General features: G+C 39.8%; 1 protein-coding gene and 1 long non-coding RNA gene across 4 annotated transcripts in view; both read left to right on the top strand.

Moving 5' to 3' along the window:
* LOC134086012 (NACHT, LRR and PYD domains-containing protein 12-like) overlaps nucleotides 1-21,373 on the top strand; it is a 76,289-nt gene that overhangs the window by 14,699 nt on the left and 40,217 nt on the right. For all 3 annotated transcript variants that reach the window (XM_062539995.1, XM_062539994.1, XM_062539996.1), the window contains 7 exons: nucleotides 485-658; nucleotides 1,115-1,285; nucleotides 1,862-2,035; nucleotides 2,470-2,643; nucleotides 15,552-15,725; nucleotides 16,498-16,623; nucleotides 17,535-17,630. In XM_062539995.1, coding sequence (XP_062395979.1) covers nucleotides 485-658; nucleotides 1,115-1,285; nucleotides 1,862-2,035; nucleotides 2,470-2,643; nucleotides 15,552-15,725; nucleotides 16,498-16,623; nucleotides 17,535-17,630 — 1,089 coding nt within the window. The remainder of the gene's footprint in view (nucleotides 1-484; nucleotides 659-1,114; nucleotides 1,286-1,861; nucleotides 2,036-2,469; nucleotides 2,644-15,551; nucleotides 15,726-16,497; nucleotides 16,624-17,534; nucleotides 17,631-21,373) is intronic.
* On the top strand, nucleotides 13,828-14,835 carry LOC134086863 (uncharacterized). Its single transcript, XR_009939772.1, has 3 exons — nucleotides 13,828-13,952; nucleotides 14,070-14,157; nucleotides 14,433-14,835. It is a non-coding gene; the product is annotated as an uncharacterized LOC134086863 (long non-coding RNA).

Here is a 21,373-nt window from a genome sequence, read left to right as displayed (position 1 = left end):
ATAGAAAATATTGCCATATTTTGAATTTGATGTCAGCAATATGTCTCTAAGATGCAGGGACAACAAAAGGTTGAAATGATGAAGACTAATAAAGCTGGATAAATTGTATTGATTTTTAGAAAATATGATTAAGATCGTACTGATGAGCATTGATGATGAGGAACATTTAATTCTCAAAAGTCTAGCAACCAAGTCTCCTCAGTTCCTAGACGTTTATACAATGTAGTTAAATGAGGTGGTGAATAACAGTGGAAAACATGGCCCTTATCCAACTTTTTTGGACATGGTGGACATATCATTGCATCATATCAAATATACAGTATGTTGTTACATTGTGACAATGCAAACTCGATCCAATCGATCTGGTTTATATACCGTTTGTGTAAAGAAAGAGCTGCCATCATTGGTGTTAAAGCTGTAGTACCTGATTGTAATTACCTTTAATAGTGCAGCCTCACAAACCCAATCCTCTGTTTGCTTTCAGACTATCAAACTGTGGCCTCTATGATGATTCCTGTGTAATGGTGGCCTCAGCTCTCCAGCAGCCACACAGTGCTCTGAGAGAGCTGGACATGAGTAGAAATCGCCTGCAGGACTCAAGGGTGAAACAGCTGTGCTCTGGACTCAAAAGTCCAAACTGTAAGCTAGAAATACTAAGGTCAGTAATGCATGGTGTCTCTTAGATTTTGTGAGCAAAATCAGTAGACCACTAGTAGAATAACTTTGGAAGTGGTGGCAACGCTATTGGAAGTGCTCATGAATGACTAATTATTCAACCATAAACTTTACATGTTTCACAAAGACGTGTAAAAATCTAAGAAAATAAAGCACTAATCAAATCACTAAATACAATACTATTTGCTAGGTTACTTGTTATTTGTTGTTTTAAGAATTCTGCCATTATCTTCAACAACTCTCTCTACTACTGTATATCTGACTTTAACATGAGTATGGCAAGGCAATGACTTTTTTTTAAAAAATTTTTTTAATTGAACTGTTTTGATATCATTCAAACACAATTTGTTTCGAGGAAACATGAAATAATAAATATGATTGCATTGTAATTACCTCTGATAGTGCACCCTCACAAAAACAATCCTCTGTTTGCTTTCAGGATATCAAACTGTGGCCTCTCTGATGATTCCTGTGTAATGGTGGCCTCAGCTCTCCAGCAGCCACACAGTGCTCTGAGAGAGCTGGACATGAGTAGAAATCGCCTGCGGAACTCTGGGGCCGAGTTGGGCTCTGCACTCAAAAGTCCAAACTGTAGACTAGAAATACTAAGGTCAGTAATGCATGGTGTCTGTTAGATTATGCACTAGAGACAGATAGATAGATAGATACTTTATTGATCTATCTATCTATCTATATATCTCTAGTGCACAATCTAACAGACACAATCACAATGCACAATCTAAACTGTAGACTAGAAATACTAAGGTCAGTAATGCATGGCGTCTGTTAGATTATGCACTAGAGCACTACTAGGATCATTTTTAAAGTGGTGCCAACAGGATTGGAAGCCCTCATTAATTATGAATTATTCAACCATAAACTTTAGATTTTTGACAAAGAAGTGTAAAATTCTCAGAAAGTAAGGCACTAATTCCATCACTAAATACAATAGCAATCGCAGAGCTGTTTGTTATTAGATGTTTTAAGAATTCTGCTTTATCTTCACCAACTCTCTGAATTTGATGAGTATGGTGAGGCAATGTTTTTTTTAATGTTCAAACTGTTTTGATAAGGTTCAAACACAATTATGTTTCAAGGAAACATGAAATTAAATGAAGTAATGGTTGCATTTGTAATTACCTCTGATAGTGCACCCTCACCAAAACAATCCTCTGTTTGCTTTCAGGATATCAAACTGTGACCTCTCTGTGGATTCCTGTGTAATGGTGGCCTCAGCTCTCCAGCAGCCACACAGTGCTCTGAGAGAGCTGGACATGAGTGGAAATGACCTGCGGGACTCTGGGGTTGAACAGCTGTGCTCTGGACTCCAAAGTCTAAACTGTAAGCTAGAAATACTAAGGTCAGTAATGCATGGTGTCTCTTAGATTGTGTGAACAATATCAGTAGAGCACTTGTAGAATAACTTTGGAAGTGGTGGCAACACTGTTGGAAGCACTCATGAATGACTATAATTATTCAACCATAAACTTTACATTTTTGACAAAGAAGTGTAAAAATCTAAGAAAGTAAAGCACCCACATCACTAAATACAACACTATTTGCCGGACTACTTGTTTTTAGTTATTTTAAGAATTCTGCTATTATCTTCACCAACTCTGTACTATATATCTGACTTTAACATGAGTATGGCAAGGCAATGACTTTTTCAAATGTTTTAACTGTTTTGATATCATTCAAACACAACTTGTTTCGAGGAAACATGAAAAAATAAATAAATATGATTGCATTTGTGATAGTGCACCCTCACAAACCCAATCCTCTGTTTGCTTTCAGACTATCAAACTGTCGCCTCTCTGATGATTCCTGTGTAATGGTGGCCTCGGCTCTCCAGCAGCCACACAGTGCTCTGAGAGAGCTGGACATGAGTGGAAATGACCTGGGGGACTCTGGGGTGAAACAGCTGTGCTCTGGACTGAAAAGTCCAAACTGTAAACTAGAAATACTAAGGTCAGTAGTGCATGGTGTCTCTTAGATTGTGTGAGCAAAATCAGTAGAGCACTAGTAGAATAATTTAGGAAGTGGTGCCAACAGGATTCAAAGCACTCATAAATTATGAATTATTCAACCATAAACTTTACTCAACAATTTGTTCCAAGGAAACATGACATAACAAAATAAATATGATTATAAACATATTATTTTCCAAAACATTTGCCACCATTGGTGTTATGGCTGCAGTTCATGTGCATAATAAACTGATAGTGCACCCTCACAGAACCAATCCTCTGTTTGCTTTCAGACTATAAAACTGTTACCCCAACTGTTGAGGTTGTTACAACGCGTCAGTTTTATTGCTAAATGCAGTCCTCAGATTTACTTAAAACGGTAGTTTTGCATTTTCCATTGCATTTTGCATTTCTCACAAAATCTTAAAACGTCAATTATCATCTATATGTTTATCATCTATCTTGATGATCCAAGCGTCATTATCATCCTATCGTCAAATCAGTGGGCTCGTTCAGTTGAATCAGCGTTGCACAGATCTGGCTGAATCTTTCAATACAACAAGTCTTAAGTTTACCCAGATCTGTGCAGCGCTGATTCGATCGTATGCACCTGCTGATGTAACCAGGACAAGGAAGCCATCTCTGTACACTTTCAAAAGACTACAATACTTTCTCTGTAGAAACTCTCGCCACACTACCACAAAAGTGTAATTATATACAGTACATTTCAGTGTTACAAAATAGTGCCTTTGTTATGCATTTAGGGGGGAATTCTCCCATGCGCGTAAGGGGGCGTAAGTCCAAAAAAACGCGTAACTGCGGGTATTTCCCTCTAAGCGGATTCTGCCATCCACTTAAATCAGTCATTTACGCGTGGTAGAGAGAGTTGCGCGTTTTGGGTGGAGCAACCCCAAAATCTGGGCGTTTCTTATATATACAACTCGTGCGCGCATTCTGCCATGGCTTAAGCAACTTTTCCTGCTACGCACTCTGGAGGGCTGGAATAAGGTCGAGCGCCACTAAAGGTGAAACAGCATATTGCTCATGTCGGCAGAAGGCCTCGTTCTAAATACATGTAGGCAACACGGAATTTACAAATTGATATTACAGTATCAAATGTGATGCTTATAAGCTGATACAGCTTCATGTTTTCCGCATTACAGTTTCAGACGGTGGCATATTTCACGCCATTACCTTCACTGGCTTCATATATAGGCTACATTGTTAAATAGTGAAATTCCCGTTATAATCACCCACTTTCAGTATTGGAGCTTACCGATTATGCATCTTCAGTTTTAACTTGACGAGAAGTCATAATCCCATAGCATACTTTGTTCGAATCTGTCGATTTCTTTCCAACTTCACCGAAGTCATCCATACATTTGCGCAGACGTCTGCACCATAGTGGAGCAGCATATAGTTTATTCTCTCGTCTTTTCGTTATGCCAGTCTCTCTACTGTGTTCGAAGCTGCAGATGTCAGTCTACATATTTCTTAGCATAGATAAATTGATATTATGCGAGGCAGCTGTCAGCGAAACCTTTTTGTCAACCGTGAGTTTTTTAATTATAATTCTACACACCTCAAGCACGTCTTGACTCTTTATAAACAAACGTCAAAGCAAAAGTGAAATTTCGTTAAGTAATTTCTTTGTTAAGCTATGTGATGACACCATTTTACTGTAGGCAGTTCTTCATTCAGTTCACCTTGCATATGTTTTCAAAATCAAAGACTGGTTGGTGTTCTTTCTGGTTTTAAATGGCATTCAGAAGGTCAATGAGAAAGTCCGCTATTTACGCGCGAAAGGGAGAATTCCCCCCTTAATGCCTTTAATGACCGAAACAGTGGAGAGTGACAGGAAGTGAATGGGAGAGAGAGTAGGAGTGGGATCTGGAAAGGTCCACGGGGCGGGAATCGAACCCGGATCACTGGCGTATGGTGCCGGTGCCCCAGCCAGTTGCACCACAGCTGGGGCCATGCACATTGTATTTTACAGAAGAACATTTACAGTGCCCTCCATAAGTATTTGAACAAATTCCAAAGTTGACTATAAAGAGGAATATAAAATCTTTTGGAAATTGATCATAATGCCTTATAGGAACACTTCACCGTTTTTTCAAATTAAACTATGTTATTCCCTTAAGTTAGACGAGTTGATATACCTCTCATGTTTCAATGCGTGCACTCACTGGCTCTGGTGCGCGGCGCAACTTTGATAGCACTTACAGTAGCTAGCCCATTAATTAGGATCCAAACAGAGATGAAGTTAGAAGCGACCAAACACCTCCATGTTTTCCCTATTAAAATACACGAGTTACACGAGTAGTCACACGACCAATATGGTGACACAAAATAAAACGTGGTGCATTTCTAAGCAGGTAAGAGGGATAACTAAATTGTGTGGTGGAATAACAATTGGGAGCACTAAGACTCGGCACCGTAGCCTATCCTCACTCCAAAGTGAAACTGAAAGTGCAAGAGTGCGGATATTACTGCGCCACACAATATAGTTATAGGCTATGTCTCATTCCGCCCACTTCTACCCTTCGACCACTTAGTTTTAAGTATATAGTGTAGATAACACAAAAAGTCAGTGCACTGAAGGTACCCGGATGACCCCCTAAAAACGGTCAAAAAGTTCAGTGTGGAACGATGGACCCTACTCGCACTAAACGGACGCCATCTTGACTAAAAAGCAGAAGGGGAGGGACCAAGGAGGACGTCGTGGAGGTTTTTCAAATTTGAAAACAATGGCGGACAATTCAACCGAGCCTGTATCGTCGCAGGTCCGGTTGTCTCTGCTTTCATAAATGTAAGCAATGGTGGTAAAACGAGACATTGTACTGTTGTCTAATGCATCACTTACATCAGGGGTCGGCAATTAAGTTTGGCCTCGGGCCAGATATTTTCCAAGCCATTACATAGCGGGCCACAAGTTCACAACCAAAACAATGGCTAATTTAATTAATTAATATCGGAGGAGGTAAAAATGATAGGCGCTCTTGAAATTACAGAGCAGAGACATTCAAGCAGGCTGTAGGCTAGGTTAAATTTGTCGACTGGTCATTGGGGGCGCTATTATATGCCTGTGTCTTTAAAAAATAAAAATAAAAACCACCAGAAAAACATTGCCACGCGTTGCTGTTAGCTGTCAAAAAATGGCACTATGAAAAAATCTGAAGAGAAAAGTTAACAGCGAAAACAGGATATTTAATGATGAATGGGCAGAGAACTATTCATCCTCCCTAATTGTATTAATGCAAAGCCCACCTGATCTGTAACAACTAACGAGGGTGTCTCTGCATGCAAAGAGTACAAGACGGCACCACGAAACTAAGCATGCTAATTTTGCGTTCCTAAATAACACGCACGCTATGTTTGAAACTCGTGTTTTACTTTTCACAGTTCTATGTGCGTAAATTGCCTGTTTGATGTCAGGCCTGTTTAAAAGAAGTCGTGTTTAATTATCACCATAAGCCTATGTCCGTTGTTTGAATGACAACATGTGTTCTAGGGACTAGCTTGGAATTTGAGAACCAGCGCTGTCCACTGACTTCATTTGTTTTTGCATGTTGTGCGTTAACGCTGCACCTCGCTGCGTGCTTCTTCACTCGTATTCAGATGAAACAAATATCTAAGCATTTAGATTGCTTGAAATTCTTCTGTTCTGGAAAGTTACGTTTCAAAATAAAGAGCATGTTTGAGACTGACAGTCCGATTTTTAAAAAGTTTTTTTTTTTCCATTCTCTGGTTCAAAAGATCTCACGGGCCAGATATTTTTGCTTGCGGGCCGCATCTGGCCCGCGGGCCGCCTATTGCCAACCACTGACTTACATGTCCCTCACTGACTGAAGCCGACATAATTATTTGGCGAGTTAATAAGCCTAAAAGTTACAGGTTAATGCTACCTAGCTACCTAGCACGTTAAGCCAGTCAGCCACTGGGATGAGCATGTTATACATGTTAACTCTGGTATTAATGTAAGTAACAGCAGAAATACAAAACGTTTACTGTTGTCTAATACATTAATTACATGTCATCACTGACTAAAGCCAACAATCATTGGGAGAGTTAACGTAACCTTACATGCTAATGCTACCTAGCTACCTAGCACGTCACGTTTGTAACGTTCATTCCGCCTGTCATTTCCTGTAAGTGTGTTAACAAAAGTGTTGATTTTGGGACAGTGGGATCATCGAAAGTGGGCACTACGGCAGTAAGTGGTCAGTGCACATTCTCAGGGCACTGACGAAAGTAGGTGGAATGAGACATAGCCATAGTTTTTATTATTTTTTTACAGTTTTTCCACAATTGCTAGAAAACCTTTTTCAGAGAAAAACTGTAAATGGCAGTTATTTAGGCCTAATGGATCCAGGACACTATGCGCCCTGATAAAATCCCCTTGGCCTTAGAGTTTTTTTTTTGCTTACACACATTTTCAAAGCTCTATCTGTGTTTTGACGAAAATGCAAAAAGTGCCCCCTATCTTGCAAAATCAAACACAGTGTTCAAAATATTGTAAACATATCTCGAAAGCAAGCATTTGTCTCGCATCAGAAACACATTTTCCATAGTATTATAAACATATGTCTATCATTTACACACTGTAACTCTAAATCTAAAGCTCTTTTGTTTTTATGGATTTAAAAAAAAATTGCCATATAAGAGTGAAAATACAGTAATATGCAAAAAGAACATATTTTTCTGAATAAATCAGTTGCTGTTGTGAATTCAGTTTGGTACCGCACATAAGTGTGGCATTTTCATTGGTTGTGTTTGAAATATAATAATTGAAATCAAGTTACAGTAATTCCTGATAGATTTTTGTGTGTTAGGTAGCCTAGAAAATTGTGTGTATTGAATTGCAAAAAGTTAAAAGCTAAATTGAAAACTGTGTCAAAGCTGAGAGTTAGTGTATGGTTTTGCTGAATTGATGTAGAGTTGTGAAGTTTGAGTCAAAGGTTTTAGAAATTGTGGTGAGGATTTGTGTGTAAGCAATTGAAAGAAACTGTAAGTATGGAATGGAATTAAAATAGCCCCACATCATCACATACCCTTCACTATACCTAGAGATTGGCATGGTTTTATTTAGCCTATTAGCTGGTTTGATTTGCATTGAGCTCAATGAAAATGAAACCAGCTAATAGGCTGACTGAAATAAAACCATGCACAACTTCAATATACGTGTACAGCAGGGATGGAAATTAACTTTTTTGTCCACCTGCCACTGTGGCAGGTAGATTTTAAAATCTACCAGCCACTCAACATTTTTACCAGCCAATATACAGTATATATTCAACCGTTCCATACATTATACTAAGTAGAGATGTAACGGTATGAAAATTTAACCCCACGGTTATAGTGACCAAAATGATCACGGTTTTCGGTATTATTGTGGTATTGTCCTCAATAAAGCACTGATAGGCCTACACAAAAGCTGAAATAGTTTTTAAAAAGTGTGACTGTCTCTATTACATTACAAAAATATAGGCAAAACCTTATTGCCTTAAGCTGGATACAGATCATTCAGAGCAGTGGCAATCTAGTCTCTGCACAACCCTGCTCAATTCATACACTTTATATATTTTGTTAACAATTTAAAGCATATGCTCAACCCTGCTCAAATGGCTTGTCTTGTTTCTATTTCATATTTGAATTCATACACTTTATACATTTGTTAACAATTTATAGCATATGCATAATTAGGCTACTCAAAATATTCAGTAATTTGAATACTTCATATTGATTACACTTGTCTTTAATGATATTACAGGGGTGGTGTGTAGGTCTAATTGAGTGCCTGTCACTTTAAGAAGTACGTGAACATGATTAGGTTTCATTCGGTTTTAGGAAAATCACGCATAGTTCAAGGATACATGTTTTCATTAAATAACATGAATGTTCAAAAAAACTAAGAAGGTAAGGAAAATATTTCTGGCAAAGATAAGTGTCTTGCAATGTTAACTTCTATGATTTAGGTAGGTTACCGTGAGTTGTCCCGTTCACTTTTTCCTTGGTCATGTTTAATTGGCTGGGTGCTTAACTTAGGTACCATGACTCGGAGTTTGGTATATTTGTTATATATATCCAATGTATTTCCTAGGCTACCTAAACGTATTAGCCGGTAGCCTCTTTGTAAGTCAATGGTTGTAGGCTATCTAGCTGCCACCTTAACGGGAAGAGTAGCCTATAGCTCTGACGCAATGATGAGAGGCAACAAGGCGCTCCGTTCCAGAACTGTTAAATATTACTGTGATTTCACAATACCTTACATTATTATTTCACAGTAAATTACTGTAGGGGAGCGCCGGGTCGATTGGGACATGGGGCAATTGATACACAGCGATTTCCTCGAAAACCATCCAAGCTTGAGCCGTCAGATTTTGACACTACGTCTAGCACATAACACCTACCAATCCTGGCAAATCTCGTGAAATTACGTCACGCCATTCAAAAGTTATAGCGGGAACCGGTTTTCGTCTACGGTAAGTAAAATCTTACATGCGGTAGTTTTTTTGTGATCAAAAGTTCTATTTTGGGTGCCATGCAATAATAATATGATCAAACAACAGATGAATTCGTACTTAAACAGACCCTAAAGTATGCAATGTCATAGTTTTGAAGTTTAGAAGCAAAACAGGTTTAAGTGTCAGTAGTCGCTGGAGGTTCAATTGGTACAGCTGTTTAAATGTCCCTAACGCTATAACCCGGATGTGGCCACATTACACGATCAATATCTGTATTTCACCGAATTAATAACTGTTTTGCGAGGAACAACAACTGGTTTGAGTTAACAACAACTTGTTTGAATGAACAACATATATTTTGAATGAACAAAACATGTGTATGACATGAATCCACAGATATTCAGCGAAGTGAGGGAAACAAATATTACATGCGGTAGATTTTTTTTTTGATCAGAAGTTACGCACGGGACACAAATATTTGTTTGACCTAGTTATATTGCGAGAAATAATGTGACATTTACGGGATGACGAGTACACTAGTATGTTGTCCGATATGCTTCATAAAAACGTGAGTAAGGTCAGTAGTTTCTGTTTAAAACATGCTGTATTAATTGCCCCTCCTATGTGTCTCAAACGACACGCATAGGTTGGGCATTTGAGACAAATGTCAACTTACGTTCAAAGTTTGAAAACAGCGTGATCATCCAACATATGTGTTAAATTACACTTGTAACTAAGACACAACACATGTGAGTTGTTGATCACATGATAAAAATGTTTGTGTACATAACGTAATCTTTGAAAAGATCGTTTAACTGAAAAGTGTCTCAATTGACCCGGCTCTCCCCTACTCAAACATTTACTGTAAAATCACAGTAGCTCTATCACATTACAGCACCTTGTTGTGAAATTTGAATTGCACTTGAACCGCACAGCATTGTGGGGCGATTTCTAACGTTCACCCCTACCACCCGCACCTGCCACCCTCCACTGAGTTTTCAACTCAGCCGTCCACCAGTGACTTCAATCATCACTTTTCTGCATGTGTAAGCTGTACAAACTCTGCCATCATATCCAAGGTAAGAAGTACAGTGCTTTTGTATGTTATTTAGAAACGGGAATTTAATTAAAATATATATATTGGTGTTATACTGTAATGTTCACCAAAACCCGTTGTGTTAGAAGTGGCTGGCTAGCCATTAGCTAGCGAGCTAAGAATCGCTAACATTTGCAGAGTTAGCTTTTTCAATAGCTAAGTTCACGATTATGTGCATTATCTGGAATGGTAGTTAATATCATATCCAACAATACGTCTGTGTAAGATGTCGTTGTGAATGTAGTTTTAGTTTTAATGAAATATCAGGCGCAAGTAACGTTTACGTTATCTATCTATCTTTAAAGTGGCTGATTGTAGCCATGCAGGCTAACATTAAGTTAACATTGCAGGCACAGATGAGAGTTGTTATCGTTACTTTCCTAACTAACGTGACTTTTAAGAATTGTCATGGGACATAGGCTTAGGTAGATAACTTAATTTAAATTTGATATACAGTAGTGCCGATACAAAGGGAAAGAGGACCAGTAAAACTAATGAATGTAGTAATTTATCTCCCACCTTAACCTTAACTAAACTGCAGTTTAGTATGGCCAAATGTCATTAACAGACGTGTCAAGGATGTGAATGGGGGGATTGATGCACTTTAGGTTGTGAAGGGTAGTGTTTGGCTTCATGTTCTTCCTTTCATAGCCCTTATTTATCCCTTGTTTGATATACCTAATCTGCGCCGAACTATGTGTTTATTTAAAATGCATATGAGTGTAGTAGTGCTTCAGTGATGATCTTTTTATCTTCTATGTGTTTTGCAACTTATTAATCTTAGTCTCCCTCTGTTCCCTCTGTTTACAGACATTGCATTGTGAGGACTGGTGCCCTGCGAACACTGAGCGCATTCTTGAAAATTCCAAATTTGTGCCACTTCCATACGAAGACAGCCCAGAATAATGTAGGTCCAGCCCTGCACACAATCACATACAAAAAATGTACAGAATTACATATAGCATTATGATGTGTGCATTTATTTGTACGTTTATCCCCTCTCTTCCTTGTCTGTTTGTTGTTATGATTGTGTAGTGGGCTCCATCAACCATCCCGGGTAAAGTCGGTCTGTCCTGATTGCACTACTTGCTAATTGATGACGTCTAGAAGCCATAGCTGCTTCCCTCAACGTGGCGTAAGTGTTAATGTGTTTTGAATGTATTTATTGGTACCATTGTGAGTGCTCTACTGTGAATGAATGCAGCTACTTAAAATACTATACTCTTGAAATATCCATGTTCACCATTAGGGATGTCACGAGAACCGATACTTGCGATACCTCTCGATTCTAAAATGAAAAAACACCGACGATGCCTATTTTTTTGAAGCACCGTAAGCACCGACGCCAGCATAAGCATCGGTGCTGCGACTCTTCCGGAACTGATGGGGGCAATACAGTGTTTCCCACACATAGACTAATTTGTGGTGATGCGCCACAGATTGCACCGGCCGCCACATAGCCTATTGCGTTTCGTTACTTTTTTTTATTTACTTATCTATTTTTTAACGGTATTGAAAAACACGCAACATTCGTTAAGCTGAATTTCCTTTCCCTGCTCTCCCTCTCTGTCACTCACGCGTCTGTCTCTCATGCACACACACACACACACACACACAGCCTCTCCCCTCCGTGCACACAGCGTCTGTCTCCATGAAAACCAACCAGATCATTCCTGGAAGCGTGGTCGTACTGATGCACCTGACGCTGCCCGGGTGGAAGCATATAGTCTTCCGCAACTTTTGTAGATTATAGGCCTACGTGCAACTACCAAACAGTAAAAGTAAAGTAAAAGTAAACTTGTTCTCCTTGGCCCGCTCTCGTACGTGCTCAATGGACACCCGCCCACGACATGCACATTTAATCCAAATAAAACATTCACAATCGTGAATGACGCACAGAAGACGACTAGCTAAATTGCTGTTTAAAATCCGGTTAGCATCATTAGCTAGTCTATGCTGCAGACATTAAAACTCTTGCATTCAAGTTGACTGACCATCTCAATACCAATGTTTTTCAACTCCAAGACTTAAAAGGTTCTGTCCCAAGGAGAAAAAGTAGCTTACCTTGAAACTTAAACACATGTGGGGAAACTGAACAGTCCAACCAGAGTATGATAAGCTTAGCCTGCTACTTTGTTTACAAAATGTTGAGGCTTCAACCAGACAGCTGAATTTAAGAGGTGGAGTTGTAATATGAATAGTAGGCTATAATCTGCATAAAGTTTGCTGCTAATGAAGATCAGAAATTTCATATAGAATGTATTAATAGTTACAGAATGTATGTGTGTTTCAAATAAAGACTTTACATCTTGTAAAAAAAAATCATTCACATTATATGAAAGCAGAGTGATAAAAAGGAGATGCAAGTTTGTTGGCTTTTATACAATCCATTAGAAAAGTGATTTAATTAATTATGTGTAAGCCTATGTGATTTGCTCGCAATTGGATACTGTATTCTGTTATGCTCTGTATGTTATAGAAATTATATTTCAGTATTCTGCAAATATTTCAATAAAGAAATTCATTAAGTACATGGGATTTTAGAAAATCCTTTTTTTTTAACGATAGTATCGAATTTGGCATCGAGAATCGTGTAATTTTACTGGTATTGGCACCGACTACTGATTTTTTGGTATCGTGACACCCCTATTTACCATTGTGTTGGTGGTAAACCTTAATTTAAATTAAGGTTTCTTCCTATATGTATCTCCAATTCTAGGGAGTTTTTCCTTGCCCCTGTTACTCATGGGCTCTCTTTGAATGTCTAACACTCTGTAAAGCGCCTTGAGACATGTGTAATGTATTGGCGCTCTATAAGCGACATTAAATTGAAATTGAAATGTAAAGTGTTGTGAATATCTGCCAAACTGATCATATTCATTATTTCAAGTGTATTGTATAGAATGCATACTTATGTTAAAGGGATAATCCGGAGTGAAATGCACTTTAGATCAATTTTTCGGACTATTGGGAGTACATACGTTGAGTTGACACCAAAATCATGTCATTCGGATGTATTTTGAGAAAGTTCGAGTTCACAGTTTTTAGCCAAAACTCGTTAGCCTGGAAGTGACCGGGGCAAGTCCTTTCGCCGCTACAAAACGCTATTTTTATACCTCTTCTACTGTTCCAAACAACACTACACTTACGTGGTAGTGAGTAGAGGGTCCCTAAAGCCAAAACGAAGTATCCCCACGTCTTTATGTGGTCGGATAGAGAGTCCAGAATGAATTTAATCGAGTAAGTACCTTTCCGGAAATGTCGCTGCTGCAGCTAGCAACGTGTTAACAACATTTTAATAACATTTCCGGAAAGGTACGGACTCGATTAAATTCATTCTGGACTCTCTATCCGACCACATAAAGACGTGGGGATACGTTGGTTTGGCTTTAGGAACCCTCTACTCACTACCACGTAAGTGTAGTGTTGGTTGGAACAGTAGAAGAGGTATAAAAATAGCGTTTTGTAGCGGCGAAAGGACTTGCCCCGGTCACTTCCAGGCTAACGAGTTTTGGCTAAAAACGGTGAACTCGAACATTCTCAAAATACATCCGAACGACATGATTTTGGTGTCAACTCAACGTATGTACTCCCAATAGTCCGAAAAATTTATCTAAAGTGCATTTCACTCCGGATTATCCCTTTAAATCCTATCTTTTATTGACAGAGCCCTCACAAATAAACTGATACCAGGAATTAACATACAGTAGATGGTGATGGTGGTGGTGGCAAGGGTGCCTTCACAAGGTAATTATAATATCTGTTTGTACATTTCATTGACTTGTCTTACTCATTTTTTAATGCTTCATTTTTTTAATCTTGCTCAACAATGACAAGGTGTATGACAATTGCTTTATTTTTTAGGTGCCATGTCACAATCTCAGTGTGGAGCCAAAGGCTGCTATTGCAAGTCAGATGGGGGACGATCGATGTAAGGCATCAGAAAGGTGGTGTACGTACAAAGGCTTGAGCTGCTGGAGACAGTGTTGCACTTAGCTATGATATCACACAGATATACTATTGCTCAGAACTGTGGGGTCACTTTGAAATATCCCTCCTATCAAAATAAAAGCACCCGACATCTGCATTACTTATACTGTAACTATTGCATCTGACTTATAGGTTGCTAATGTGGGTATTTTTTTTATTTGTCACAAAAGATTACTATAGTTTGAGTAGTTTGTATTAGTTATATTCATGGACAGGGCCTATTGTACTCTTTTACAGATACTTGATTTACTGCCGAAGGTACCATCAGAGCACCACCCTACCCCTGCAGGACCAGAAGAGGACGGACAGGGGGCCAACATTTTTTAACACTCTGACCATGGACTATTTAAACCATTGAGGTAACGCAGACGTCTGATCCCACTTGGCTAAAACAGAAGACTGAGGAGGAGTTTCTTTCCTCATGCCATTCGCATCCTGAGCACACATACTACATTACATGGACTTACACACTGCACTATTTACCCCCTGACTCATTCCGTGTCAAATCAGACAAGGTTATGCTGCACCGTCTCAGGCCAGTAATATTTTTTTGTTCAATCCTATGTCTTCATATTATAATGTTTGTATGGCCTGCTCAATGATTTTCATTGAAAAGTGTTCATTAAAAGTTCAAATGGTATTTTCTTTGTTGTTGCTTTTATTGACCAGATCCAAAACATGTTGGTATAGGTCAGGTAAATCACAAATCAAATGATCAAATGTACAATATCTTTCACTGTAAATTGCTGGCTACTGAATTGCATGACTTTTACAGTAAAAATGAAAATATACAGTATGGTATTGTGATTATACACAACATGATACTGTAAATTCACAGCAAATGGCTGGCTACTGAGTTGCATGACTTTTACAGTAAAACATGAAATTCACAGTAATTTACTGTGAAATAGTACCGGTAAATTACTGTGAAAGTCATGCAATTATTAGCCAGAAATTTACAGTAAATTCACAGTGAAACATTTTACAGTCATGTCCATCGATGTTGAGGATTATTGATACAAGGCGTGTGTTCTTATCTCTGCGGCGACTGCTAATATTCTGCTGAAATAAACAACTTGAAGTAGAAGTAGTTGCTTACCTGCCACAGTGGCGGGTGTGTTGACATATTTCACCCGCCAGCGCTCAAAACTACACGCATTTGGCGGGTGGCTAATTTCCATCCCAGTGAGGTGAAATAGGAATTCTCAGTATTGTAAGTGCACTGTGCTTAGTAGTCTGTAATTTAATTGTAAAGATGAAACTTGGGTGAAAATACTACTTATGTGCTATCCTATAATTGTTTAATCAATGTGCCCCTACACATCATTATTACTATTTTGTTCTGTTTGACTGAAGGCTCTCCGGATGTCATATCACAAACACAAGCTGTTGGACTTTGAACTCAGCTCTGGGTTCTGACCTCCTCTGTCTGAGAGAGCTGGATGTGAGCCTAAATGATCTGGAGGAGTCAGGAGTGAAGCTGCTTACAGAGAGACTGGAAGATCCAAAGTGTAAACTGGAGGCTCTCAAGTAAGTCAGCTTACTGAGATGGGAATGAATTGAGATTCTGAAACAAGTACTTACATATTCTGCTTCTGTGAGCAAAAAAAGGACATTCATGTTTGTATTTGGGGTGGATGGCACACACTTTTAAAAAGTGTACTTTGAAGGCTACATTTGGAAGCACCGAAGAATGTTAAAGCAGAGTAAATTGATGATCTGGATCGCAAAAGCTGAAATATCCTGACAGTATGTGCCGCCACCTCAAACATCCAAAAACACCAACCACATAATTCCTTAATTAAGTGTAGGGACACATTTAAATCTCACACATTCTTTTAGTGGACACTGTACTCTTCATATTTGGATAAAGCACTAAATGGAAAACTGATATTTTGACACACACAATACATCAATGCGATGACAATAGTTTTGTGATTTCCAAAGAGGGTTTTGTTAAATCTCAAAATTAGGCAGTGGGTTTTCCAGAAATTAACAAAAGTGGTTGCACTTGGATAGAACCTGTTTTCACCCCCCAGTTAAGTGCCTTTGGATCATGGAACTCATCTCCCCCTAGTCATAAAATATCATCCAGCTGGATTATGCAGCAACTGTCAATGTGCACACATATTATATACTTTTATATATTCTACCACAGTCTACAGTTTTGCAGCCTTTTACTGTCTTCATGATGAGACTGCTTTGGTCAGAGACATCAGGGCCTTTAGATTATATCTTGAGATGTTCTACAATCAGCAACGTTTTTGAGAGTTTTGTGTTTGATTTCTTCCCCATCTTATAGGACAGAACGCAGTCTGGCCCCACCTCTATCAGGGAGCCTATTGAGCAGTCCCTCTCACTTCCCTACGCTTGGAGAGTCTTCAGCCTATTATGACTTACCTTTTCAACCCATTATGGATTCATCCTGGTATTGGCCACCACACTGTCTTTCAAATGCATGGCTGAGTCTTTATGTGTGATGGTCTGTTGGTGTGTAGTTAAGCTAACTCTGTGCATGAGGGACACTGTTTTGTATTATATTATTGCTATTCAAAAGTGATTCAAAGCCTACTTTGCACCACTGGCTTGATGACAAACAAGTCATTCGTTGGCAGACAACTGATAGCACCTTTATCCTTAGTAGCTATTTTGTAAGAAGCTAAACATTATTTGATTGTGACTTAAATTCACCCTCATCTGTGAGTAAATACACTGCATCAAACCTGTGTTCACCCCCAGTAAGTGCATTGGGATCATGGGACTCATCCCCTCTAGTCACAAAATATCATCCAGCTGGATTATCCAGCAACTGTCAATGTGCACACACATACTTAGATACAGTTAGATGCATTAGATACAGTTTTGCTGTCTATTACTGTCTTTATGATGAGACAAATGGGGTCAGAGACATCAGGGCCTTTAAAGCAACACTAAAGCACTTTTTCTCTGTCGCATGCACATGCACACTATTTGTTTATCCAGCAAATAACGGTGTCCATAGATAAAGTAGAGTATGTTGCATGATTTTATGGAAGTATGATGTATTGCAACATCTAAGCAAGTCAAATTTGTAGTTTCTTATCTCTCACTCCATCGAACTACGGATCTGCTACCCGATTTGGTAAACTACATAGTGCGGTTATAGCTGATAGAGGGCTGCGAAGCAAATGCAGAAGTGCTGTTCACACTATTACGAGTTGATGAACCACTGAAATGATTTTGGAAACATTATTAAAAGGTATAAAACTCTTTAGTGTTGCTTTAAAATATATCGTGAGATGTTCTACATTAAACAACATGTTTGAGAGTTTTGTTTTATATTTCTTTCCTATCTTACAGGACAGAAGCCAGTCTACCAGGACCCGAGAGTTACTCTGGGTCCTCAGCCTGCAATCAGATACCGGTATTTATGGATGGATTTATGTATTCATCCAGGTATTGGCCACCACACTGTCTTTCAAATGCACAGCTGACCCTTTTTGTGTGATAGTCTGTTGGTGTGTAATTAAGCTAACTCTGTGCATGCAGGAAAATGTTTTATATTATAATATTTCTATTCAAAAGTGATTCAAAGCCTACTTTGCACCACTGGCTTGATGACAAACAAGTAATTCGTTGGCAGACAACTGATAGCACCTTTATCCTTAGTAGCTATTTTGTAAGAAACTAAACATTATTTGATTGTGACTTAAATTCTCCCTCATCTGTGAGTCGAAACACACCCACTGCATAGTTGCTCGTTTGTTATGCTCCTATGAAATTGAAAATGAGCTGCTGGTTCAAGTTCAAGTTCAAGTTCAAGTTTATTATAGCCATTTCAACAGTATGAAAATACAATTGATAGGAATGTGTTTTGGTATGCTCACATATAAGACACATAATGACAACACAATAACACAGGGGTAACAACACTTAATATACAGAAAAAGTGCAACAAAGTGCAAGGATCACAGAAAGCAGCAGTTCAGTACAGTTGTACAAGTGCAAAGAGAGGTAGCCTGGTATGTAATCCATAAGTGCTTAGTGCATGTTCAGGTGGCGAATAGCTTGTGGATAGGTACTATCCCTGAAGCGTGATGTTTTGCATGTGATGCTCCTGAACCTTCTCCCTGATGGTAGGGGTGTGAATAGATGGTGTGCTGGGTGGGAGAGGTCAGAGATTATGTTTTTGGCTTTCCTGGAGATTCTGGTGATGTAATGTGAGGCTATGGTAGGCAGACTACAGCCAATGATTTTTGAGGCCCTGCGCACCACCCTCTCAAGCCGTTGTTTGTCCTGGCTGGTGGCACTACCATACCAGACCAAGATGGCGAAGGAGAGTACACTCTCAATGGTAGCCCGATAGAAGTGGATCATGCCTGCTTGACTGACCCCAAACTTCTTCAGCTGACGGAGGAAGTGTAGTCTCTGATGGGCTTTGGAAATGATGAGACTGGTGTTCGGGTTCCATGATAGGGACTGATGGATAGTGGTGCCTAGAAAACGGAAGGAGGGTACCCGCTCCACTACCTGGCCATTAATGGAGATGGGAAGGTGCTGGTCTGTCTTTTTCCTGAAGTCAACTATGAGTTCTTTGGTTTTTGTTGTATTGAGGATGAGATTATTGTCTGCACACCACTGCACCAACTTTTCTACCTCATCCCGATAGGAAGACTCCTCCCCATCACGTATGAGGCCTATAACGGTGGTGTCGTCCGCAAACTTAAGCAGTTTAACAGATGCAGAAGTTGATATACAGTTGTTTGTGTACAGAGAGAATAGCAGGGGTGATAAGACACATCCTTGTGGGGCACCAGTGTTCAGAACCCAGGTGTCCAGAGGTCTGGTGTTTGGCAGGCAAACATGGAAGGCAAATATGATCCTGTTGAAGAGCTACTTCAAATAGGTTATAATCATCTAGTAATCAATTATTTAATGATCAACAGGCGTGTAGTCCATTGTGAGAAAGAGGCTTTGCAACCCCTAACTCACAGAGAGGGATGGGCGTGTCCAGAGGACTTTGGAAGAGTTTTTGGAGTCAGACAAGAAATACCGTAGTTTCCGTGATAAAGGTGCAGGTTTATTTACAGTGCGCACGTGCGAGATAATCAATAATAAACAAACAAAAATACTTAGAAAACGAAAACAAAACCGGCCATCATAGGCAATATAACTCACAACTCACTACTCACTTTAAATACACAGCCTCACAGCAAGCTGACGCAGTGCTTTGCCATCCCAGACCATTCTGCACATCAGTCTATGCCTCACCCTTAAAGGAATACGCCACCCAAAAATGAAATTAAGCTAGTCTCGGTCACCCCCAGAGTTAGAACAGTGAAAAAAACCCGGTTAAAATCCGTCCGGGCATTTTCCTGCTTTGGGAGCAGCGATGTTAGCTTTAGCTTAGAACAGTTGCTGTAGATGAAGGGTGTCAGTGAGCACGTCCTCCAAAAAAGTGACCGAGACGTCTACATTTTTTTCTAAATATATCTTGGGAGCCGTGTGTTCAAAACGAGTACAAATCATAATGCAAAATCGAACGAGACTATTACCTGGGCAGATCTTTACTTGGAACTATATTCAGCCTCATCGCCGACGAAGCACCGCTAGCTAGGCGCAAAGTTCTCACGGAGCACCACTTGTGAAGTTCCAGTAGAATCTAGGGTTTACAAGACTGCTACGTGAGAACTTTGCGCCTAGCTAGCGGTGCTTCGTCGGCGATGAGGCTGAATATAGTTCCAAGTAAAGATCTGCCCAGGTAATAGTCTCGTTCGATTTCGCATTATGATTTGTACTCGTTTTGAACACACGGCTCCCAAGATATATTTAGAAAAAAATGTAGACGTCTCGGTCACTTTTTTGGAGGATGTGCTCACTGACACCCTTCATCTACAGCAACTGTGCTAAGCTAAAGCTAACATCGCTGCTCCCAAAGCAGGAGAATGCCCGGACGGATTTTAACCGGGTTTTTTTCACTGTTCTAACTCTGGGGGTGACCGAGACTAGCTTAATTTCATTTTTGGGTGGCGTATTCCTTTAAATAGGCCCACCAATCCCAAGCTAATTGGAAGAACCCAATACACAACAGGGTGTAATTCCTATGCAGTAACAATGTACTTTCCCATATACATACATAATACATAACATAACACATAACTTACACCATATAAAAGACATAAATGGCCATACATATACTTTACATATAGACAGGAACATTACATGCAACAATCAGAACAAACAATAACAAACTAGCTCAACACACGACGACTCATCACCCCCACACTAAACCACACACTTTCCACTGTCCCGGGACAGGGAATAAGGAACTAGCCCCAACGTGGTTCGTGTTTCCCCTGGGGACCAGAATTCGGGTGCACACAAACAGAACGCCGGCAGACAAAATGCGTGAGTGTCGTGTATGTTTGGAAAGTGATTATATTGTTACTACGGGATGGAAAATGGAGCTGAATCAGTGGGTACCTCACTGTCCGCTAGGTATGTTGATAAATAAATGTAGTAGACTGAAATGACATGCATTGTGGATGTTTTAAACGGAGAGGTTGCTAGCGGTCGCTAGCACGGTAGGCTTTGAAACGCCGCGGGTCTGTGGATGTGAGGCATGTCGGGAACTGTAGTTTATCAGTGTAAATGCTATGTGGGAGCTGCATGTGTGAAGTTAGTGCTCATGAACGGTAAAACCCGTGAAAGCGGAATCTCCGCTTTTCACATTTCCTCCCCCCTCGGAAGGCTCGTCACTAGGGTGACGAGACAGGAAGTCAGCGACAGGGTTCTGTTTCCCTGCCCTGTACTGAACCTGAAACCTGAATGGCTGCATGGACAAATACCAGCGGGTTATGCGTGCATTTGAGTCTTTCATTTTTCCCAACCACTGCAATGCCCTATGGTCAGTTTCAAGTACAAAGTCTCTACCCAAAAGGTAATATTTGAAAGTGTCCAAGGCCCATTTCACTGCCAGGCACTCCAGCTCCACCACAGAGTACCTGGTCTCCCGTGGAAAGAGCTTACGGCTTATGTAAGCCACCGGCTTTTGCTGCTCCGCCTCCCCCTGGAGAAGCACTGCCCCCAGTCCAACTCCAGAGGCATCGGTCTGAACCGTAAATTGTCTCTGAAAGTCCGGACTCTGCAGCACAGGTTCACTTAACAGTGTCTCTTTTAAGTCCTGGAAAGCCCGCTCA

The sequence above is a fragment of the Sardina pilchardus genome, chromosome 1 (genome assembly GCF_963854185.1).
Source record: "Sardina pilchardus chromosome 1, fSarPil1.1, whole genome shotgun sequence".
In the NCBI taxonomy this organism is placed as follows: domain Eukaryota; kingdom Metazoa; phylum Chordata; class Actinopteri; order Clupeiformes; family Clupeidae; genus Sardina; species Sardina pilchardus.
Note: the sequence above shows the minus strand (reverse complement) of the source record. Positions and strands in the feature narration are given on the sequence as shown.